Source organism: Caenorhabditis remanei, chromosome V, assembly GCF_010183535.1.
Source record: "Caenorhabditis remanei strain PX506 chromosome V, whole genome shotgun sequence".
Taxonomy (NCBI): Eukaryota; Metazoa; Nematoda; class Chromadorea; order Rhabditida; family Rhabditidae; genus Caenorhabditis; species Caenorhabditis remanei.
The window spans coordinates 4,300,431-4,324,529 of record NC_071332.1 but is presented as its reverse complement, the minus strand read 5'-3'; the positions used below and the strand labels follow the sequence as shown (position 1 = coordinate 4,324,529).

Genomic DNA, 24,099 nt, shown 5'->3' with positions numbered 1-24,099 from the left:
TCGAGCGTTGATGTGTGTGCATATGTCAGAGGTCTCAATTAGCTAGGCCTCTCTCCCGCCAGCAAACAAGAAACCGAGCAGAGACAAACAATGACACTTATTATTTCGCTTGCCTTTTTTGAATGGCCTCCTATTGAGCAACTTAACATGTGTTTATTTCGGGGCGATACATTTGGAAGAAAAATAAATATTTCATGTATAATAGCTTATGAACATCAATATATACAAAAAAATGAAAGGAACATCAGGCCGACGCGGTGCTCGTCCGTGGCACAACATTCTCTTCCTCCTCTGTTTCCACGGTTACTGTAGCTGACAACGCTTCCATTTTGAGAATGCTGCTGAGTGTCGGGAATTGGTAGTCGCTTTTCTCCTTGTGTGGGTTCTCTTTTTCAAATTTTACCGGGTCGAATTTGTCCATTGTTTCTCTGAAATATTTTGTTACGTTTCCAGTTTGGGTTTCTAGGCAGTTTTGGCCCCCCCCCCTTAACACTGGCCTAAAAACCCAAACTGAAAAGTTCGGCCACCAGCACTATTACCTCATAATCTTCTGAATATTCTTCAGCGACCTGACCGTCCTTCCAGGGTTATGCGAATCAAATGGGTCCTCAATATAGACCTGCTTACGGTTCTCGTTTTGTACCGTTTCACTGGCGCTTCGTTCTCTAAACCGTCATAAATTTCATAGGTAACGAACTTTTAAAAATAAATTACCTGATCTTAGTTTTGCCGTGCTTGATAGAAATGTAGAACTTATCAAAATTGAATTCCGAGTAATAATTCAAGAATTCTAGGAAGAGACGTGCAATTGGTGCCTCATTCTTTTGGATTTTTGGGAGAGGAAACGGGAGGGCAGCGCCGAAATCCAAGCGAACTGGGAAGTCCTTTTCGCTCATCGCAATGAAATTCTTATCTCTGTACAGAAACTGCAAGTTTGGAAGGACCGGTGGGAAGGTGCCGCATTGAAGGTAGTGGATGACGAGGAGAACTAGAGCGTAACTGTTGAATCCTCCATCTTTTGGATTTTTGACTTTTGTACTGGCCGCCCATTCTTTGACAACAGCGCATAGAGGGCCGAAGCGATGGTCGATTCTGGGATTTATCGCTCATAAATTGTGAGTCATAAGTTGAAGTTTTGTAAACATTTTTACGTTTTCGTAAAGCTGAAATCATGAGGATTCTGAAATCGCCTTCACATTATCTGTGGCATTAAAGTTCATTCTTACACTAATTTACAATTGAAAACTGACTCAGAATCCCCTCAACGTCAGCTTCCACATCATAATGTTCTAATTTTTCAACCAAATGTTTAAAAAAACTCACAAAACCATATGTTTAATCAAAAACGAGTTGTGCATTGACGACAAAAAGGAGTCCATAACCACACTGATATCGAATTCAATCCCATCCACAGTTTTTAGTTTCAAGATTTGAATTTGAGCCTGGACTAGATTGACACCTTCTTCCCAGTCGATCATTTGACTTATCTCTTCGTTGTTTGCCAGAACGAGACGAACGATTTGAAGGATGTTTAGTTGCATTCTGGAAATAAATCGGTTTTCTGGTTATTCCAAAAAGTCTTATTGCAGTGGGGTTTGAGAGACGCAGACAAGACAGACACTCTCGTTTCTCTGCACCCTCTCTGCTCGCTCCTACCTAACTTTGAAGAGGTATATCTCAAAAGCGTAAAGAGCTACCAAAAAGTTGACAACTACAAAAAATACGCTCTACTTTTGATTTATTTACCCCACAATTTTTGAAATTACTTGATCATAAATAACAGCAGATATTTCTCATACCAAAAACCAACTCACTCTCTCCACATAATTTTCTTCTCCTCCGCATCTATCTTCTTCCCTTTACACCTTTGCTCCAGTATAAGCGCAGCCTGTGGAATATGAATTGCTACGTCCAAATCACTATTAGCAGTTGCCAGACCAGTAACCGAACTTCCAGTTGGCACTATATTGAATAACCAATCCGGGTTGTGTTTCGAGATTGCTTTTTTCAAAGTTTTACACAAATTCATCTTCCGCACAAATTCTTCTTCTTTCTGAAATTAAAATTAAAATTAAAATTAGCTAATTCTACAAAAAAGAATAAAATTCAGACAAACCTGCTTCGAATTCTCAAAAAAATCTACCATATCACATGAAAGAATATCAAATTGATCTTGAAATTCGCCAAGTATGGCTCCATATTTTTTGTTGAAAGCAAAGAAAGGATCCTCGTTTGGAGTTGTTAAGTAGGCTTCAAAAGGATCCATTCTGATTCTGAATAAATCGAACTTTTTGGTTTTTTTCGGAGCAAGAAACACGCAGAATCAATAAATAGCACAAATAAACAAAAACGTAACCAACAAGCTATGCAAATAAAAAAAAAGCGGAGCAAGAGACTACACAAAAGAGGAGTATCAGAGAAACAGAGAAACGTTTGAATGTCGCGGGATAACGGAGTGTCGTTGTCAAAAATGTACCTAATTGTTATACTTTGAAGTTAAATCCAAGGTTTTATAATAAGAAAATAAATGAATAATTAATTTTTACATCAAAAAATTGAGTGAATCAGTAATAATCTCTCTCCAGAAGCGGCTCATCCATTGCATTCCATTCTTCTGACATCTCATTTTCCCCTTGGTCTTCTATACTCCTTTCGTCCACTGGTTTCCGTATGATTTTCTGATTTTTCTCACTTTTTTCACTTCCTTCTTTAAGACTATCACTATCTTCTTCGCTTTCTTTCTCAGATTCCGAGATATCTTCTTTATCCTCAATTTTCGATGCAGGAATGAATTTGTCGAGCAGCATTTTGTTCAGTCTTATCATCGGAATCTCCACAATTAAACTCAGAAAAAATGCCACAAAATATGAGTAGATCACGATGGGCACCGTATAGTGGAAGTACTGAAATCGATAGTTAAGATTTTCACACTAAAATATTATACCTCATGCCAAAAGCTGACATATCTCGGCGCCTGTTCTTCCATATTGAACAAAAAGTAGACAGCCATGTGATGTACAATGAATGCACAGTATGACAACTTCCCAAATGGTCGCCAGAAGGGGTGTTCCATGAAATGTCCGATAGGCCCCGCCCACTTCATTTCCGTGGATACTATTATCCAGGCTAGGCAGATGCACCAGACGGCTCGGCTGAAGATGTTTGCCATGGCTCGTTGGAGTTGGCTGGAATTTCAGGACTGGGTTACGGTAGTTTCTAGTTGACAACTTGTTCATAACTCTTCTAGTTATGAGATACGCGTCTTTGAAGATGAGAAGAGAAGAGAGATGCAGAGAAGTCAGACTCTCTCGCTTCTCTGCACCCTCTCTGCTCTCCTACCTAACTTAGAAGACGTGTATCTCAAAAGCGTGGAGAGCTATCAAAAAGTTGTCAACTACAAACCTGTAGATCAAGTATAGAACTACATTTTTGCAATTGACAACTTTTCGATAGCTATTCAGGTTTTTGAGATATGACGGTTCGAAGCTGAAGGCTGAGAGAGCGCGCGCAGATAGCCAGCCACTCTCGCTTCTCTGCGCTCTCACCTTTTCGCATGCTCAACTTCAAAAGCACATACCTAGAAAACGCAAACAGATATCAAAAAGTTGTCAACTACAAAAATAAAGATCTGTTTTTGCTGATTACAAAGATAGAACCCTACCTCGTCCCAACATTCCCAAACATCAAAGCCGACACCGCTAAAACCGAAACAATAACCCATATTATTGCAGACGCGACCGGGTGAATGATCCGTCGACTTCCAGCTTTCTCCGCTAAAAAATATCCAACAATCATTCCAATCATATACGGAGCCATTTGATTCCATGGTTTTGACAGGATGAGTTCGACTAACTTGTCATCGAATCTAAATTGTACTGTAGCGGAAAAAATCCATCACAAAACCTACACATGATCACCGGTAAATGCCGAATGCAATATATTGTTCTTGAGGAAGAAATAAATAGTAAATCCCGATCCAGCTAGAGATGCCATAACTGCAAGACTAGTTCCAATCTTAGCAGAATAGTAGAACGCTATCAGAAACAATGGGGCGACTAAGGTAAACTGAAAATCCACTGCTAGATGCCAAGCTGGTAGATAGCACATTTCATCGACGGCCACAAAGTTGCTCACATGGATTATATCCTTCCAGTAAGTACATTGATCCGTCTGGGTTACCATGGAATCTGAAATTTTATTTTGAAAAACTCCGAATATTTTCATTTCAAATATTTGGTCCCTTACACCCAGTCAGCGCATCATAAGGACCCTGAATGTACTTTCCGTAGGCATCGAAAAAACCAATAAATACCATGAGTGCAGATGTCAATCTGAAAGTATATTCTCAGACTGGGACAACTGCAAATAAAAATTTTCAATGTGTACCTTATCCATCGATGAAAATAGAAAACCAGCCAAGTGATCGGTCGTTTGATTATCTGTGGTGACGGGTTTGCCTAAAATTTTCCACATTTTCAAATGTTCAGAGCCTTATAATTACCCTAATAAACGCATAGGACACCGTGAGTCCCGATATAAAGATATATGTATAGATGGGAATCAAACTTGACAGGGCAGAGCTAGATAAAGAAATTTGAGATGGAGTGGCTCGCAGCTCCTTGTCTGAAAAGAAATTTTGAGAAAATAGATATTAGAGGCTTGATTGGTACCATAAAACGCCAAGTGTCCCACTACATTCTGCCCGACTATCCAGGTGAATGTGATCGAGCGGAGACAATCCAGACACTTGATGTAGCCATGACGGTTTTCTTGGAATAAAAATTCGATGTTGGACCAGAGGGAAAAGGAGAGGATCGCACGTTGACCTGGAATTAGAAATCGCCTGTTTCTTCTTTTATTCCAGAATCAGTCATTTCAAAACCGGAACATATCAAAACTAGTCATCTCAACACCGTGGTATTCACAATCTGTTTCGTTATTTTACGGTTGCAAAACGTCTGGTTTTAGAATGTCCTAGTTTTGAAACGTCCCGGGTAATTCAACTGCAACTTTTTAAGTTTTTTTTAAAGTTGAAGACGCGAGGTTTCTGAATTAGTATTCTAAATTTCAGTCTATTCAAAATGAACCGAGATTTAAGAGTTTCAGTCTGTCCGTTCCGCTCTGTATCTTGGTTCAAAGTTGACCAACAAAATTTTTGACTGAATATTCTGAATCCTCAAAACTTTAGCTTACTTATGCCATAAGTGAAAATTTCCTGGCAGCAAAATAAACCAAGTTACAGTATTCAAAAACGGTAAATCTGATAAGCTATTTTCCTTTACAGATTCAGAGTCCCTACAATTTCTGCAATTTCTGCTCTTTTTGGAAAGTCAATTTCAAAAACATTTGTTTCGTCATTTCTCTTCAGAATTTCGAAATCCGTTGCCTAGCGGAAATTGAATAAATATTTTGTCTTTTACTTTTCTCTTTGTTTTCGTAACATTTCCAAATAATAACTTCCAAATAATAATTTCGAAATTTCCAGCATGAATCAGAAATCAAATTACATGTTTACAACTTACCAAAAACCTTCTCCGTATCAGAGCTCAACCGATATCTGGTATCTCTGATATAGTCATAGAGCGACGAGAAGAACACAATACTGACTAGCAAGATCATAAAACTTCTGAAGAAATTCGGTTCAGCTAGTTGTTAAGAGATAACCCACGTAAAAACATAAAACATATTCCTCTTCGGTATCTCTCTCACAGTACAAAACACCGCACAAACCGGGCGGTCCATCATAAAATGGAACGGTTTTTGTTGCATCCCACCGAATATCGACGCATAATCTTTCCCATGACAATCCTCTGGCCCGCACATCCCAAAAGCAGTTCTATTCGGGTGGAACAGAACCGAATGGTACTCCTCTCGACAATTCATTTTCTCATCCGTCTGTATCAAATAGCAATATTTTCTCCGGTGCCGTCCCCTCTCATTCAACTCATTGCATTTTCGAAACGACCCATCGTAAATGTTCGGTGATCCCGGTGCCGGAAATCTGGCGAATGCATCGAGTTCTGAAAAAAACAACATCTTTCTATTTTTAATATCATGAGTCTAGTCGGGGCGATGTCACTTTTTTCCCATTTTTTCTACGCGCCTTATAAATCATTCATTGCAGGTGTTGGTGCTTGTCGATTAGCACGTTCGACGAGCAACAAACAGAAACATGTAATGCGTTTTTTTCATTTTGTAATTCATTTTGCGCGGAAGTAAATGACTTTGCACCACGGATCGGAAATCCGTTAAGTGTTTGTGGAAATGCAAATTTCTTTTCGCTCTAAGGCTAAATTTAGAAAAAAATCTAAAAATGCTCTTATTAAGTACCTTGACTAGAAAAGTCCACCCACTCAGAACTTTTTTTAGTATTGGATATTTTTGGCTTTATAAGTTTTTGATCTACCCCAAACCCAGTAACAAGAGAAACACGATACTCATTTTTAGTTAATAATTCCAGGTTGGCAAACAATCTCACACGTCAAAAAGTGATCCCTGAGAGTGGTTTTAGGACACTGATCCGTTTTGAAACCGAGCAGTTTCAGAAACTAACATTTTAAAAATGTGAGAAAACTGGGGTCTTAAATCTTCCATTTTCTATTTGCGTGCAAATTTCTCGGCTTCGAAACATCTAGGCTTGGTTTTGAAACGTCCTGGAACTAACACACCAGCCATTTCAAAACGGGACAGTATAAAACCGGGACAGTTCAGAACTTTTCAAACGGGTCGGTTCTGAACTGTGCCGATTTTGAAACCTTGGTTTTGATGTGTTAGGTTTCATGTTCCGGTTTTGAGATCCCTTAGACGTCCCAGTTTGAAAATATATCAAGTTCCAAATTTGTCTGTTTTAAAACATCCCAAATTTTCAAATTTCCCTCCAAAACTTACGATCCAACGCATCCAAACACTCCTCAGGCTTCTCACACTTCCTCCCATTTTTCAACTGACTCAAATTCTCAAACCATTCAGATATCAACTTTTTACAAATTCTCGGTGTCGGCAATTCATCTGGCTCTCCTGGAATCTTCTCCCGATAGACCAGCTTATCGACGGAAAATGACGAATTCGAAAGTAACACCTGCAACCCTGATGTGAATGAGATTCTGAAATTGAAATTAAGAGTCAAATCACCTGGATTCTAGAATCATTTATTATTTTGACGCCTCCAACTTGCAATAGGATCCATGAAACGAAAACGAATCGACTAAATATCTTTAGACCGGACATTCAAAAACATTCAAAAATAACTCCCCTCTCCACGTGTTACTTTCGTTTTTCTTTACATTTTTCTTTCAACATTTGATTTATACCAGTTCACGTCAAAAGTAACAAAAAAAGTTTTGTTTAAAAAATTGTTATATATATTTATTTTTCGCCCCGTTTCTCCAGTCTTCTTCCTCACAGGATGGTTTGTTTTCGCTGAAGTCGGGAAGGGGGGAGCGACGGGTCGTGTAAATACTTAGATACTACTGTAACCTGTTTTTGTTGCAATGACAACACACTTTCTCTACTCTCGAAATAAATAGTACACTTGAAACTCTCCAGAGGAAACATTTTTGAAAAGTTTTCAGGCGGGGGTACAGTGCACATGACGAAACACTCGAGCAGATTAGAAAACGTTGGTGTTTTGATATGCAAGGTCAAAAACTGAAAAATTTCATGGTTGAGTTAGTATGTCAAAATAATTCATGAGCTTAAAGTGAAATGAAAGAAAGGGTTTCAAAGTTCAAGAGCATATTAGATTTGGTAGAACTAAACTGCACACAAAAGTGTCTTCCTGGATTATGGCAAATGCGCTCCTTTTAAAGTTCGATAGGGCGCGCTTGCATCCGTCCAGATTTAGAATCTCGCATATTTGGTAAATTTGAAGGAAATCTTGCAATCGCGCTCCACTAAAGTTCACAGTATACCAGCAAATCATGTTGACAGCTCTAGCAATCTCGCTCCACCGAACTTGTGCTACATGTGAAGAGACACAGACATGAGAGCTTCATTCTAGCGCGCATGGCCGCCTAAGATTCCATGGCCGCCCGAGATTCCGAAGCAATCGCGCTCCACCGAATTCTGACTGAAGTTGAAGAGACGCGGACAAGCCAGATATATATTTTGATATGTTTTTCCCCGCAATCTCGAAGACCAAGGTTCTCTACTAAAATTTTCAGACTTTCCCTCCAGAACCCAGAACGAGACACTTCAAAAAATCACGTTCTCTTCCGACGATTCCACAAATGTTCATAGTAACTACTTAAAAACCGGGCGTGACAACGTGAAAAACAGTAAAATATCTGAAAAGTGCAGTGTCGTGATGTATGAGTACACAGTGTATATCAAATAAAATCATTCATTTTTGCTTAGTATAGAAAAAAAGACAGAAGGAAGAAGCAGAACAAGAAAAAAGAACGAGAGAGAGAGAATTCCCGTTGCGACGACCGCGTATAAGCGACACCCGTTTTGTTGGATTGAGATGGTTCCATTAGTGCGGCGGGAGGAAGAATAGTCCTCCTATGACTAGACACTGTGAGAGAGAATGGTTTCGGGTCAAACGTATAGGACCCTGTGGATTCGATTGTTGAGATTCGGGTGTACGGTTCGTGATGACTTCAGATTCCAAAATCAACGGCACTCGGCGGCCACCGAAAATTCGTCTTCTTCGAGAATCGTCGGCATTGGCTCGATGTGTGAGAATTGCGAGTTGATGGACGATCTGAAAACTTGGCAACATACATCATCTTGTTTACAGGAGGGTGTACAACTTTTTAAGGGGGGTGGGGGGGGGGGGGGGGGTGGTAAGGAAAACTTAATTGTCCTTCATTATGAAGAACGGGCCGAGACAACTGTGACAACAGTAGTAATAGTAAATTGGTTTTGTACTGAAATACTCAAACTACAGGTCATTCTGTTTCAAAACATCAAAACATAGTAGTAAACAAGGAAGAACAAGGGGGTCCGAGGCCTTAAGCGTAAAAAGTGTTAGCCCTGACTTGTGACCCCTAAGCCTAAGCCTAAAAGGGAAAAGTCGGAACAAGGGGCCCACAAGCCTGAAATGCCTTCAGCTCAGAAGGTGCAATGCCATGCAAGTATCGCTCTTAAGCCTAAGCCTAAGGAAAAAGTCAACAATTCATTTTGCACGTTTCCCCTTTAACTAACCGTTGTCTCTGCTTCTTTCGTTGCTCGTAGATCTGGGCAAGGCATGATTTTGATGATTGGACTTGATCTAGAAATAGAAACATTTTAATTAGGGACGACGGTCATTTGACTGAAATCTTGTGGTTACAAACATGCACTTTCTAAGACCTGTCTTAAAGATTCCTAATTTTTTTCTTTTCCTCCCACCAAACTACACCACACCTTTGACCTACAGTTTTTTGCGTCAATGCTCCTTCCTCCCCCGATTGCTAGCTCAGGTCAAGTCACGTGCAAAAATAAGAAAAGAGGGAGAGTCAACAAATCAAATTTTGGTCGACAGTCAGGAGAGAGGGCAAATAGGTGCCTTTTTGGTCTTGTTTAGTGTCACGAGGAGCATTTACAATTTCAATTTTAAAAACCCCAAAAAAATAAAATAAAAATTGAACTCACTTCCTCTGCCAACGAATTTGAGCAATTTCATCAGAAAGCTTTTCTTCTTGTTAGCGACGAGCATTTTTGGATGAATTTGGTTTGGGTGTGCACTGAAATAAAATAAAATTAGGTTTACTTTAGGTACGTCACTGGGAGAGTGAGAGATAAATGGATCTTTGCGAGAGACGGGAAAAAGACAATAAATGAGGATTTTTAGGTTGAGTGAGCAGTCAGGAAATGACGGAGAGAAGGGACAATAGACGCTGTTGTCTATGGACGATGGCAGAAGAAAAATGTAATTATTAAAAAAGAGCGAGTTGGCTCGAAACCTAAAGTCCGAACAGGCTGGTATGTATCCTTTATGAACACATGGGGCAGCAGTCGGCGTCTCCGATGGGAGGGGCGGGGCAACGGGCGCGGGCTAGGCGCCGCCCATCAGAGGGAGTTGCTGGCAACGCGCCAACAACATAGGAGACTGATCTATTGATAGTGGAGGGTAGAAAGAGGAAAGACAAGACAATTGTGAATGGTTCGACGAACGCTGTCGTGTAGTTTCAGTGAAATGAGATATACATATGTAGTTAATGTGACACAAGATTAGAAGGACGGGAAACAAAAATAGATATGTTGCGTGGGGGAAGATAGGCTATAATCTGCTAGATGATGTGCAAAGGAGGAAGCCATGCAAGTGAGCTTTTCATAAAATGGAAAACATCCCCCCGTCGGGCTCTCAGGTTGTCAGGAGCAGGAGAACAAAGCACAATTTATGAAATGCAATAACTTTTTAAGTGGAGCAAGAGCAAGCTGGAGAGCATCTAGGTTCCAATCTAGTGACTCATAGACATAGACTTCTTGAAGTTTTGAGGTCAACAAAACAGAGATCTTGATTTGATTTTTTGTTATTTTATAGTTAAATAAAATAACAGGAGGTAGATAGACATCATACCAACCTATCAAAATAAGAAAATAAAAAAACAACAAGTAAAGGTTCATAGCTCTTCTCGTGTCCAAATGTTTGGCTGGTCAAATTTATTTATCATACTTATATCATTTTTTTCAGATAGGGAGCTCATCGGGACTAAGTAGGGCACATGGCCGGAAATTGTGCTGTTTGAGAACGTTTGTACTCAAAAGGGAATCGGAATCTGTGCTAGAAACGTTTTGCCTTGAAAAAAATGAACCAAATTATAGGGGTTTAAGGTTAACAAGCGTAGAAAATCACCCTTTTCCGGGTCTAGGGGCGAAAAATGAAAGAGTTTAGGTTAGAAACCAAATATCCTAAAATTTCAACAAAAAAACTAAGGTAAGAATTGAGAATCTGTGCTTAAAATCTGATTATCATCAAGATAAACCAAGTTACAGAGTTTCAGATTCAATCATCCTTCGAAATTCTCCCAACATAGAAAAATGATCCAATTATGCATACTTGTCAACGGGCCGAAACGGGCCGACACGGTCCGGCTCGTAACTCGCGTCAAAATGAATATTATGAGCTGAAAAATATACCACAATGTAGATCTCAGCGAGTTCTATGTCCGTGGCCTACTACGGGCCGGATGTCCATTTGTTAATATGCCGCGGGCCGGGCTAGAATGGCTTTTTTGGCCATTTTCGCGTTTTTTGGCACTTTTTCCCGGCCCGCGACATATTAACGAATAGTCATCCGACCCGTAGTTCATTTTGACGCGAGTTACGAGCCGGCCCGTGTCGGCCCGTTTTGACCTGTTGACAAGTATGCAATTATGACCCAATTTCAGCACAAAAACATTCATAACTTGTATGTCAAGCGGAATTTGATAACTCTCCATACCATACATCTTCCCGAGCATCCTATCGATGTACAACCCGTTTTCAGTACATTTTTAACCCCGTGCTTACTCGAAAAACACAAATCACTTTCTCTTTTTACTTTACTCTTCTAGGAAGACGCCGAGTACAATAAATATAAGCCGTCGATGTGAACCTCTTATTTTTATTTCTTTTCCGCTTCCTCATAACATTGTTCTTCGATTTTTCTTTTTCTGGTCAACCGAGAAAACATACTAAAAAAGCGAGGGGTTCCTTTCTATAAATGGAAAGTGTCACTAGTACCTGAGACTATGAATTTTCAATTTCTTCCCAAAAAAGTGACGCGAAGACCACTACTTGCCCTCGTGAGAGAGGAGCTGTGTGACCAGTTACATTTGAATTTAGAGAGGCAAAAGGGGGGGGGATGAATAATGGATGTGTATGGAAATTGCCAATTTCGACACTAAATGCCTCACGCCTAAAGGAAAAAATTGAAGAGAAATTAGTGGTTGGGAGAGACAATGGAGACTTAGACGGCGTGAGGAGAAACAACGGTGACTAACAAAAGTATACATAGCTGTCCGTGTTGTTACGAAATAAGATATTCTGTAGTAGGTGTAGTCCTTTGAAGTTTTCTTGGAGAAGACAGAATTAGAATTCTAAATTCTGAATTCAGAATTCCAGTATTCCATGTTGACATCATAGGTAATCTTCGACACGATTTTTCACAAAATCCGCCTGGCTAGACGCCTGTAAACCGTTTGTTGATTGATCGTCAACACGTGATCTATACACAATCGAAGACCGATCCAATTATTGTTCGTGGACCAAAGTGATATCATCAGCTGATTAGTATGTAAATACAGTTGACAACCCACTCACACCCATTGTTTGCTCGCCGAGCCAAATATTATAAACTTTTTTTGTTTTACTATTTAGTTCCAAACTTTGCAAGTACATGTTTACCAAAACTTTCGTACTTAATGGGGCGATGTTCTTATCACTTATGTAGCTAGCTCGCTAATTCTGATGCAATCTATACTGAACAATGAAGCGCGCTGACAAAAAAATTCGTGGAAAACTGAAAAAACTTTCGACGCATGCATAGATAAGGCTACAACAAGGAAGTCTCTAAAAGTCGGGAAGTAAAATTTGCTATTGAAAATTAGTTTTTTGTTATGATCCGGGGTGTCAGGTCAGAGACTGCAGGTTTGACGAACCCAGATCAATTCAGGATTGGCCCCAGGATTCAACAGACATCAAACACCTCCGGAGAATGACCAGTAGCAATGGACAAAAGTCACGCGGGTGTCGAAAGGAAAGTTGTAGAACAAGATGAATCAAAGAATGCAGATAGATCGAATCATTTATCGTTTCGACTGGATCGGGGTGTATGTTGCGTACACTACAAAGTGAGGATACATTTCACTATAACTACCGGAGGGTCTTCCGAATACGTGGCTTCTGTGAAAAGGGGTATTCGGTGAACACGATGGATCTCGGAAGCTACGGGCGGTCTAGACTAGGGGCTTCCATGTTTTGGGTGCAAAATGTGGTGCCTGTGAAGCCTAAATCTTGCTGACGAGGTTGGTGTCAAGACTCGCCCAAAACATCCGAAATGTTGTCCAAACACTGACAATAGTTTGTCAAACGTTTTTTGCCGAAGACTTGCCCAGTCTGTTAAACGGTTTGCCCAAAATAGTCTGATTAGGGAAAGTCCCCGAATGACTGTGGAGTTATAGGACGTGACCTCCATCATTGGAAAGCTGAAAAGACGCTGATTAAAAAATATAAATTCAGTTTTTGCCATCGAGATCTGGTATTCGAGAAAATTGAGGTCAAAGTTTGGACCGCTGACATTACCCTACCTACGGTTGAAAAACATCGGCAGCGTGGTACCCCTTGACAGCGGCCCAAACTTTGCCCTCATTTTTCTCGAATACCTGACCTCGAGGACCAAAACTGAATATATATTCAAAATCAGCGTCTTTTTAGCTTTCCAATGATATAGGTCACATCCTATAACTCCGCGGTCACTCGGAGGCCTTCCTAGTGAATCCCTTGGAAGGCTTGTCAGAGACTTGCCCTTGGTCTTTAACCAAAACTTTTTGTCTGACAGTTCCGACTATACTCTTCAACTCCACTGTCTCAAAATTTTCCATTTCCAGACTAGAATATACATGTTCTATCGAAGATCACTGACAAACCATCACCACCCCCTCCCCCTCTCTTCTTTACGATTTACCAATAGCAATAAAGTTTCCTTCCCCGGTCTATTCCAGATAAGCAAGACTCCAATAATCAAATTCAGATGTATCACGAAACCTTAAAACCTACTCATTATCACAAACAAAAAATCTCTCAATTTCAACAGTTACGTGCAGACTACGCGGGTTAAACTGTCGACTTTTGTTTGCTCATGATCGATCAGTTGCCCTATCACCCCGAGCCAGAAGTAATCGGTTTTTGTTTCGCTTTTGCTCTTTCTCTCTCTATTTCAACAATCCGCTCCATCATGGGACACGTGGGGAGACGATAAGCATAGGCGTCGCGTCTAAAGACCAGCTGTGTACAGAAACAAATAACAGAGAAATTATTTAATTACTTCTATAACCTTTCACCTAATTTCTTTGAAAAAATGCCTATGATAACGGAACTGACTTCGTCGGAGAGCACACCAATCATTACGTAGAGAGAGCAATTGTTATCTATGGAATGGAATTATAAGATACAAATAAGAAGATGGGAAGAGAATGTAGTTTTTTTCAGGGAAAAACTGGGAAAAAAACTGAAAAAGCAGGAAAAAGGGGTGTGAAAAGCAGCATACAAAATGAGCCACTTTCCAGATTCAGATATGCTTTTGACGGGAGGAGGTAACTCACATTTCAAAAAGAGGAAGTTTTTTTTATAAACGAGTGGGTAGAAAGGGACAATGAGGGTAATTTTTATGTCCTGACAAAGCTACTTAGAATTTCTTGGAAAAAGGAAAAGTTATTTTTGAATCAGAAAGGTGTTTTGCACTAGCAGGAGATTGGATTCTGGAGGTGGGATCCGGATTTGTGAAATTCTTTAGCTAGGTCTGAAAAGGTTTATTGAGGGCTTGCGGGATGTATTGGCAAAGCTTAGGCAAGATTTCGTGTAGGCAGAATTTGGACAACGTTTTGCATGACGTGAGGAAGCGTTGACCATGTTTACTAGGGAAGGCCCCCGAGTGACCCTGGAGTTATAGGATGTGGCCTATATCATTGGAAAGCTGAGAAGACACTGATTCCAAATATCTACTCAATTTTTGCCCTCGAGGTCTGGTATTCGAAAAAAATGAGGTCAAAGTTTAGACTGCAAGTGATTACCTTACCGACGTGTGAAAAATATCGGCAGCGTGGTTTCCCTTGACAGCGGTCCAAACTTTGACATCGTTTTTCTCGAATTCCAAACCTTGCTGGCAAAAACTGAATATATATTTGGAATCAGCGTCTTTTCAGCTTTCCAACGATCTAAGTCACGTCCTATAACTCCACGGTCACTCGGCGGCCTCCCCTACTTAGCTAAGGACTTGTAGAAGTTTGCTGGAAGAGTCGGTGAGTTCCTTGGCAAGATTTGCAAAGACCGTTTAGCTGGAAACTGAATAAGTTCCAGACAAGGATTGAGAATGCTCTGAGCATTCATTACAAAACTTTGGACCATCACGGTCTAATGGCTTGAGAAAAACATTGGCAAGACTCCGGCAAGCTCAGGTAATGCTTTGGTCAAACATATGGTATAGCCTGGACAGGCAAACGTCGGGCAAGCTGAAACTGAGACAAGAGTCCCGGCAAGAACAACAACAAATCTTCTCAAAAATCTCATGCCAATTAGAACATCAGAAGAATTAAAGTCACGTTTCTCTATTCATTTCCTTAAGACTTTAAGCCCAGGCGCCTGGCACCAGAGTGTGACGTCTACCCGTCCGGTGTCAAGATGGAATCGCGATAAGACAATGACAAGAGAAAATGTGAGACCAAGGGTCCTTGCTCATTTCCGACCAGCCTTCGGTCTTACTCAATTTTCTCACTCCCCGCCATATAAGGAAAATAAAAGAATAAAATCTAAAAATAGAAACCGAGAAAATTCATAAGAGATGATAATATAGGCGCCGCACTTTTATGACAATTACGGAAATGTTTGCCTGCTAGTGGCACATACACACAGGGTGTCCGGAAGTAAACAAAGGAGAATGGAGAAGTGAGTGAGTCATTCATTTAGTCGAGAAGGGAAAGTGAGAGAGAGAGAGTGACCAATCAACTGTGCCCATCTCTTTCAAGAACAATTATGAGTAAAGTGAGGTGTTGTAAGAGGGGGGACGTCCTCGAAGGAGAAGAAGCTGTTCGACAAATTCGGAATTCTTCAATTCCAGCTTCTTACTCAAATTAATGAAGAGAATTGAGATTGTTTACAGTGTTTCACTACTTTGCAAAAGAAAAATTCGCTGATATTTTTCGAATTCTCTCGGAAAAATGAAGATGATAAGAAAAAAAAGAAGACCAAAGTCTATTCATTTTGTTGTATCTGATTACAAAAGAAACGAGGAGAGGTATGAAAAGGGATGAAAAAATAGAAAAAAACCATCGGTTTTAATTGTGTCTGTCTTCGTCTTCTGTCTGATGCAAATTGAGGAGGACAGCACGAGAAAAGTTTAGGAAATCTGTGATTTCTTCTACAAAAAAGAGGAAATTTTGTACCAGGGAATACATACAAAGCAGAGAAATTGTGTCCGTAAGTGCATCAAAACAAGGAATTGGTGTTTTTTTTTTGGAAAAAAAAGGGAAGAGATGGGGATTGTCAACATGAAGGAGTACATATTAGGTCCTTTCAAAACTGTGCCATCTAATAACCAGGACGTTTCAAAACTCAAAAATATATTTAAAAATACATTTTGGATTCGGGACGTTTCAAAACTGGCCCATTTCAAAACCAGGACGAAAAAACGAGAATTCTGATTGATACATATTGAAACCCTTACATTTATGACTATTCAAAACAGAACTGAAATAAAGTTTTCTGGCTCGGAAATGTCTCGGTTCTAAAATGTCTGAAATTTTTAGAAGTCTTAGCGTCAGACTGTCAGACTGTCAGACGCTCCATAATTTAGAATAGGTACTTTTATACAAATTCATGTATCTCAGCTAATTTCAGTTCTAAACGAGATTTGAATACAGATTCAGAATCCTCACGACGTCAGCTTTCTCGACATCTAAGTTTTTTTCTAAATATTTAACTTTGAATTCATCTAAGTAAACTACAAAGAATAAAAGGCTACAGAAACACACTAATCCGAATGACTGGAACTGTTTCTCCCAAGAATAAAGGAAAAGTGATTTATCAGAATTCGTGTGTTCGTCGAAAAAGCGCGCGAGGCGACAAAAAATGGGGGTCGACGACTAGCGACCGGTAGAATAGAAAAGAAGTCAAAAGCAAAACGAAGGGGGGAAACAAAAGATGAGAGCGAAACCACCTTCTTTCTCTTTTTTTTGCGGTTTGCCTTGTAGCCTCTCTTCTGAATAATAGGTTTTACTACTAGGTCAGTTTTTCAGTTTTCAATTTGACAAGATCAAAGCACGGCCCTGAGAAGCCGTGCAGTTCAAACGGTCAAACTTCAGATTTTCTGGAAGTAAAATGAAAGAATAAAGTTATCTGGGAAAAACTGAAAAAGCTGAAAAGACGAAAAAAACAAGACGAGAATAATAACAACAAGAGATTATGTGGAGAAGTTGGTGTTTGGTTGGGAACCTCATTTTTTCAAAATTTTTTTGTAAGCTACTGACTTGACTGGGCTCTGGTTCTTGAATGATAAACGACTGGGGAGAATATGAACTTTGAAATTTTTAGGGGGTCCCGTGCCAGCGCCACTTCCGGATTCTCACGTTTATGAAATATGCGATGGGCCATCATAATGAAACTTGAGATCTTCTTTCATTCCCATCTTTTCAATTTCCCTCAATGCAAAAGAAAGGACTTTGCAGATCACGAGTACCCATGCCGGTACCCACAGGGTCTCATCAATCTCCGAAATGAAGAAAGATGTAAAACATTTGATAAGATGATAAGATAATGGTTACACCAGGAACTAAATCAAAAAACAATTCAGAACATTATGATTAAAAACGAATAGAGAAAAGATGAAGAAGAAGTCGCCAAAAAATGTTTCTCAGTCTCTAGGGGGACAGCGGCGTGGGGGTGTAACAAAAGGCTTATAGATCAGAAATCAGAGAAAGACTTTCCGAAAAAGACAACTTCTTGTTTATTTTTCGACGGTTGTTTTGACATCGTTGGTGGTGGTGGGGACCGTAATTGGAGATGTGAGATGCGATACACATCAGTGGCAGTCTGAAATTTAATTGCACTGCGAGTACAGTAACTAATTTGTGTAGTGCAAACGTACCGAGGTGGATTTTGGAATAAAAAATTGTGGGGTATAAAAAATGTGTGAAGTAGACCAAATCATTAGTTAATACAGGGATTGTTTCAAAATTTAGAAAACCTGCAAAAATCGTCCAATTTTGAGCTTAATGTATTTTGAGCAAATATGTCTAAAACGTATAAAGAATTTCAAATTTGTACTCGACGTGTAGATCAAACCTAGATCTCCATTCTTGTAGTTGACATTTTTTCGATAACTCTTCATGCTTTTGAGATATGCGTCTTCAAAGTTTGGTAGCTGAGGGGCAGAGACGAAGAGAAGTGAGAGTGTCAGACTGTCTGCGTCTCTTCTATACTACATCTAACTTCAGAGCTAAATATCTCAAAACCTAAAAGAGCTATAAGAAAGTTGTCAACTACAAAAATATTATTCACATCTAGATCGCCATTTTTGTAGTTGACAACTTTTTGATAGCACTTCACTCTTTTGAGATACGGTTGCTTAGAAGTTATACAGTGATGAGAAGAGACGCAGAAAGTCAGACACTCGAGCTTCTCAGCGTCTCTCTCTCAGTGGTTGTACATCAATCTGCAAGTTTTTTTGTTTTCATCTGTTTCCTAATCTAACCAATACCGTACTCGAAACATCTCAAACATCTTTTCCCATTTCCGAAAAACATCCCGATAAAATCTGAAACCGTCTGCAAACCCAGACTATTTACAATAACATCAAATGACATAGACTTCTTGAAATTCAAAACACGTCCATAACCATCAAAATACAAAACTGAAATTCCAACTTGTTTATCTCAAGAGAGAGAGTTCAAGGAGAACTGTCAAACCAGTTTAAAATCGATCACAAATGAGTACTTTCTGGGTTCCTCTATCTCTTCATGTGTCTATTGAACACTCATGCCGGCGTGCCGATAAGGAAAAAGAAAATGGACTGATCGAAAACCTCTGTCTTGTAATCTCTTGGACACAAATTGAAAGAAAAAAAAAGAATCGAGGGAAAGACAAATGAAAATAGATCAAAAATCGCAACAAACAATCAGGAAAAAGTACTGTAGTTTTGAACTATCCGTCAGGTGAGGGGATTGTTTGCATTCATTCTTCCAACAATAACAAGTCTGCGGTTTTGAGGGCAAATAGATTGAGTCAGGGACATTGAGTGGGAATGTAAAATTTCAGAAAGTTTTCAGCCAAAAAACTAAAATATCAAAAATCGTGTTGTTAATTTGATCAATGTTTTTCTTTCTTCTACATCTTCTTCCCGCACCGATTAAAAATCAAGAGATCGAGAGAGGCGAAATTCTTTGATTTGATTTAACACTACACGTCGATAATGGTGGAGGGGTTCAATTGGATAATGCATCCTAATTATCTGTACCTATAGAGAGAAAACCTTTGACTTCTTGTTTTTTTTTCGAGAATCATCAAACAAGACACAATATTTGTGTCCAGGAGACCGGAGGACAATATGTCTGGTATTTCTTAAAGAAGGGATTTGATTGAAAGGGCATAAGATCAGGTAGGAATGTTTCTATTGAAAGGAGAATTCTATGAAGGGATTGAAATTCTGAAAAGTTTTTAGATTCCTGTTCAAAAGCGGTTTTTTGAAATCAATCAAAACTTTTAGATGATAAACTAGCTGTGGAGTTCTCTGTGAATCACGATCAAGCTTTCTGCAAACATTAGTCTACTTCCAGAGCTTGTCACAAGCACAAATTTAATTTTCTTTGTCCAAATTTACGTTAGTTGTGTAGATCAGAACTAGCTCTATATTTTTGTAGTTGAGAACTTTTTGATAGCTATTCACAGTTTTAAGATATGTGACTTTGAAGTTTGGTAGTCGCAAAGAGAGACGCAGAGAAAGCAAACACTCTAGCTTCTCTGCGTCTCTCCTTCCTCTCTCTATCTTTTCTCGCAGGTACCAGTGGTCAAACGCACATATCTCAAAAGCGTGAAGAGCTATGGTAAAACGGTCAACTACAAAAATAGAGATCTAGCTTTGATCTACACATCTAACATAAATTTGAAATAATTGAAAAGTTAAATTAGCCGACTTTCATGAAAAATTGAAATTCCAGTTTTTAACACGAGACCATGATCCCTTTGATTCCCATCGATCAAAAACCATCCCGAATCTCTATCAAAGATTCTTGAACTCTCTTCATCTTATCTTCTCGCCATCTCACTTATCACATGTCCTGTACTAAAATCGTTCTCAAAGTGCATCACGATCCGAATCTCCCATTCCCATTCATTATCTGCGAATTCTGCAGCTACATATCTAGCATTCCATCCTCTCTATTATCTGCTTTCTCCCCCATGATGACGCAATAAAATGCTTTAAAAACAACGAGTCGGATTCTCAGATTCATACGTTCTCTTCTTCCGACACATTCTCAGTTCTTTACAGGTCGTGTGTCGACTACACACCCAAAAACTTGTTTCTGTCTATCTCTCTTCCCGCCAGACCTAATCCCTTTTCATGGCCGGTCATACATTGACTTATCGTTATCTCCCCCAATTGTAGTTTGTGATCTTCTAAGGGTATCTCCGAAAATGATTCATCAGGGGGAAGTGTTAAAATGATATCACGCAGCTTTTTTTCAAATCAGAACAAAACAACGTTTTGAACGGAAATCCCAATCAGCCATGACCCTGTCTACAGTAATCCTATTAGGAATCAACAAGTTGTCGAAACCAGATGGATCAAACAACATACATTGAGGATTCCGAATCTTTGAACTGGAGGAATATTTACTGGGGACTGAAAATACTGATTTTTGTTGCAGGAAACAATACATATCAGTAACATAAAAACAATGAGAACCGGAATATTATCATCGCATATCAATAGTGTGCGTGGTCAATGACTAACAGAAAACTTTCTCATTTACGAGCGACTGTAAAATAAAAACATGGAAGTGAGGTTGGTCGGACGGCCAGTGATCATTCAAATCACATCACCGTTTTCTGATCCTCAAATGGTTTTCGAAGATCTGGAATGAATTGATTGATAACAATTAGAATCATGGGACTGTAAATGGGGACCGCCTGATGGGGTTTTTGCAACAAAAAAATTGGATAGGGACTGTCAGATTTTGTATAAAGTTAATTCAAATTTAAATCTTCATTTTTGTAACTGTTAACTTTTTTTGGGCACCCACTGTCTTCTTTTTTAGCACACTCAAAAACAAAGATGTATAAGTTACAATAATTTATTTACTATGAAAAATACAAGTAATGTTTTAATTTCAAGTACAAAAAATATCAATTACTCGTGAGCTTTCTCCTCCAACGCCTCTTTCTTCTGAATCTTGATCGATCTTCCTTGAACAACTTCCTTCTTCGGCGCCTCGATCGCAAGTTTTCCATCCTCCGAAAGATTCGATGCAACCGCGGAGACGTCAACGTCTTCTGGTAGGAGAATCACTCGCGAGAATGATTTCTTCGAGTATCCATGCTCATTTTTGACCTCTTCATCTCCTTGAATTGTCAGGGTTCTTCCCTCCAAATTGATCTTGAGATTCTCAGGTTTGAATTGGGATACATTCAGATTGATGGCGAATTTCTCATCGGTGTTAGTGATCTGGAATAAACCATGGATTGGAAAATAACAGAAAGTCTTGAGAACTTACCTCAGATGAATTCTTATTAAGACGATCAACTCCAGTAAAATCTCTCATCAACTCATTGAAAAGAGAGTGTTGGGTTGGACGGTAGTAGTGGTAGAGGGACATTTTGTAAGATTTCAGTTAAGTTGCTTACAGCCGCGTTCGCTCCACTATTTATACAAAATGCCCATTTGTTTCTAGAATGTTCTATAACCTTCTCCAACGGCGGCATCTGAGATAAATAGTGTGCAATCTGGGGAGACGCAGAACTCTGCTTGTCTGAGTCTCCTCAGTGGTGGTCACCACAGTCAAGCTTCTCAAATATTCTAGAGCATTTCAAAACAGGGGTATATAAACCAGAGCTATTCAGATGAAGGCATCATACTTTTTTTTGGAATTTCAACCATGATTGTCCTCCGTTCCCCATTCTCCAACTCCTCCGCTATCTATAACTTCTTCGATGAGCTCACTGGCCCTGTCCAGCTCCCTTACTGGAGGGATGCTGACCACAGCTCCTTCAATTTCTCGGATACTGTTGGAGAGGTGCGTTCCTTTGAAAATTTAGAAGAAGTTCTATTTTTTCTTATTTCTAGATCATCAACAACGAGTCTAAATTCTCCGTTCAAGTCTATGTCTCCCACTTCAAACCAGAAGACCTCAAAATTCAACTAGACGGAAGAGAGCTGAAAATCGAAGGATGTCAGGAGTCGAAATCAGAACATGGATACTCAAAACGATCCTTCTCACGAATGATTTTATTGCCGGAAGATGCTGATCTGACAGCTGTAAAATCCGCGATTTCCAACGATGGAAAACTTCAAATCGAGGCGTCAAAGAAGGCGAATTCTTCAAGATCTATCCCAATTAATTTTGTGGCTAAACATTGACTTAATTACCTTTTGCTAATTACAATAATTACACAATAAAACAAGGTACTCTTTGAAACGGTTTATTTCAATTCTCGAAGCCATTTGTATAGCAATTTTTGAAACCGCAAAACCGGAAAATGAAAGAACACACATTATCATGAAAGTAGGTGTTTTGACTTCAATAATCCAGAAATTGGAGAAAAAGAGACGAGTAGATACGGGCGGATGGTCTAGAGATCCTCAAAGTCGACAACCATCATCTCCTCCTCATTGACAACACACGGCAGATGGAGGTAATAGGTGTCGCTACAGTCGTCTTGGAAAGTCTGGAATATAGTTGGTAGGTGAAAACCAGCAGAGATTTGAATTACAGCCAAATGATCAATAATCTTTTCGTGATGAGTCGGATTGCTGGCCAAGTAGATGAAACGATTGATAATGACAAATCCAGATGAGATTTCGGTAAGTAGAGTAGCAAGCTCGGTACCAGATTTCGGCCAGATTCCACGCAAAGATTGAGCAACAATACGGATTGGGGCGTCGATCTGAAAGTGGAAAGAAATAGTCTCAAAGCGTACCGAGGATTGTCTTACATCAATATGTTGTGGTCCAAAGTGTAAAAGGAATGCGTTAAAGTATAGAATGAGTTGAACATCACTACGAATATCTTCCGGAGTGATTGGCTCCCAAGTGTTGCGATGTATTGTGCACCCGCCTTCCAACGCAGAATCATGAATACGTTGAGTATAATACGAGCTCGTCGACAAACACACTGTATTCGATATCACTTTGATGCTCCTATTAAAAATACGAATCACTCCAGTCGGCCATTGAGTTAACGCTTCACTAATGAAAATCGAGGAGAGAGATGACGTGAATCGAATCGTGAATAGGTTATTCATAGCTTGCAAAACATTATGATACGGTAGGTAGGCGTGGGCTTTCAGGAGATTCATTATCTCGGTCTCGAAAATTTTCAGCTCGACGCATTGTGCCACTGTCCAGGACTCTGGGGTGATTGTCTGAAAGAAAAAAGTTTTAAAAACTTTGAAAATTTGGGGCCTTGAATTACATCTTGCACGATCTCCTTCTTCTCGAAAAGCCGTCCCTTCGCATTATTGCTACATTGGACTAGTTGGGTGAGTGCCGCTTCGTCGCCGTACTGAAAAACTCAAAAAAATTTTAAGATTTAAAAATCCTGAATCTTGTTCCCACCGTCCCATCCGGATAGCAGAATCTCACTGCCAGTGTATGTCCACGATACGAGAATCCTTCAAAGTATTTCAGCACTTTAAGGGCGTCTTCCGCGCGGAAAAAGTTTAGAAACCACTTCCCGGGCGGTACCACAATCACGTCTTGAATCGAGATATCGTCCCGGATCTCTTTCTTCACCAGGTTCATTATAATACTCTTATGAGCCGGCGGAAGATTTGGGACATTCAAAAATAGTAATTTTGCACGAACCAAGGTGTCCGAGCTGAGCATATCAGAGACCCGGACGTCACGAGACGCAGGCGGTGGTTGAGAGTCATCGGAATAGACGCGTGTCCAGTAGTCCCATCCGGATTGCGACGATTGCTTGGGAGCCACCGGAGAGGCAGGAGGATTGATGAAAGGAGTTGGCGGCGCAATTAGAGGAAGAGTCATGAGAGGACGAGTCTTTTTCTGGAAATGGGAGCAGAAAGGATTCTGGAAACAAGTTAAGAGGGGACGGGAGCTTACCGGAACAGGTGGTCGAGAAGATGAGAGGGTTTGCGTTTGCATTGCCGAAGTTTTCGTATACTGAATTTTTTTCTTTCTTTGAAGATCCTATAAAGGAAAAAAGTAAAACGTGTTAGTAGGGGCTCACGATTTTACAATTCATT

General features: G+C 39.8%; 6 protein-coding genes across 6 annotated transcripts; 1 reads left to right on the top strand and 5 right to left on the bottom strand.

The window, feature by feature from the left end:
• Positions 1-244: 244 nt before the first annotated feature.
• GCK72_017218 (uncharacterized protein) lies at positions 245-2,266 on the bottom strand (the record flags this gene model as incomplete). Its single annotated transcript, XM_003096441.2, has 6 exons — positions 245-428; positions 540-665; positions 715-1,092; positions 1,324-1,542; positions 1,815-2,053; positions 2,117-2,266. The coding sequence occupies 6 exons, from the start codon at positions 2,264-2,266 to the stop codon at positions 245-247; spliced, it is 1,296 nt and encodes a 431-aa protein (XP_003096489.2).
• Positions 2,267-2,564: 298 nt separating this feature from the next.
• On the bottom strand, positions 2,565-7,227 carry GCK72_017217 (uncharacterized protein; the record flags this gene model as incomplete). The annotated part of the gene is made up of 12 exons (XM_053731954.1): positions 2,565-2,831; positions 2,945-3,185; positions 3,662-3,865; positions 3,908-4,187; positions 4,246-4,331; positions 4,387-4,457; positions 4,502-4,623; positions 4,671-4,826; positions 5,523-5,626; positions 5,669-6,020; positions 6,889-7,078; positions 7,132-7,227. The coding sequence occupies 12 exons, from the start codon at positions 7,225-7,227 to the stop codon at positions 2,565-2,567; spliced, it is 2,169 nt and encodes a 722-aa protein (XP_053580867.1).
• Positions 7,228-8,613: 1,386 nt separating this feature from the next.
• GCK72_017216 (uncharacterized protein) lies at positions 8,614-9,640 on the bottom strand (the record flags this gene model as incomplete). The annotated part of the gene is made up of 3 exons (XM_003096439.2): positions 8,614-8,704; positions 9,148-9,214; positions 9,577-9,640. The coding sequence occupies 3 exons, from the start codon at positions 9,638-9,640 to the stop codon at positions 8,614-8,616; spliced, it is 222 nt and encodes a 73-aa protein (XP_003096487.1).
• An 11,385-nt stretch (positions 9,641-21,025) lies between these two features.
• On the bottom strand, positions 21,026-21,491 carry GCK72_017215 (uncharacterized protein; the record flags this gene model as incomplete). Its single annotated transcript, XM_003096418.2, has 2 exons — positions 21,026-21,340; positions 21,390-21,491. 2 exons carry the CDS (start codon positions 21,489-21,491, stop codon positions 21,026-21,028), a joined length of 417 nt encoding a protein of 138 aa, XP_003096466.2.
• A 279-nt stretch (positions 21,492-21,770) lies between these two features.
• Positions 21,771-22,252, top strand: GCK72_017214 (uncharacterized protein; the record flags this gene model as incomplete). Its single annotated transcript, XM_003096458.2, has 2 exons — positions 21,771-21,908; positions 21,959-22,252. The coding sequence occupies 2 exons, from the start codon at positions 21,771-21,773 to the stop codon at positions 22,250-22,252; spliced, it is 432 nt and encodes a 143-aa protein (XP_003096506.2).
• Positions 22,253-22,464: 212 nt separating this feature from the next.
• On the bottom strand, positions 22,465-23,998 carry GCK72_017213 (uncharacterized protein; the record flags this gene model as incomplete). The annotated part of the gene is made up of 6 exons (XM_053731953.1): positions 22,465-22,560; positions 22,606-22,779; positions 22,828-23,256; positions 23,307-23,396; positions 23,450-23,899; positions 23,957-23,998. The coding sequence occupies 6 exons, from the start codon at positions 23,996-23,998 to the stop codon at positions 22,465-22,467; spliced, it is 1,281 nt and encodes a 426-aa protein (XP_053580866.1).
• Between the last annotated feature and the right edge of the window lie 101 nt (positions 23,999-24,099).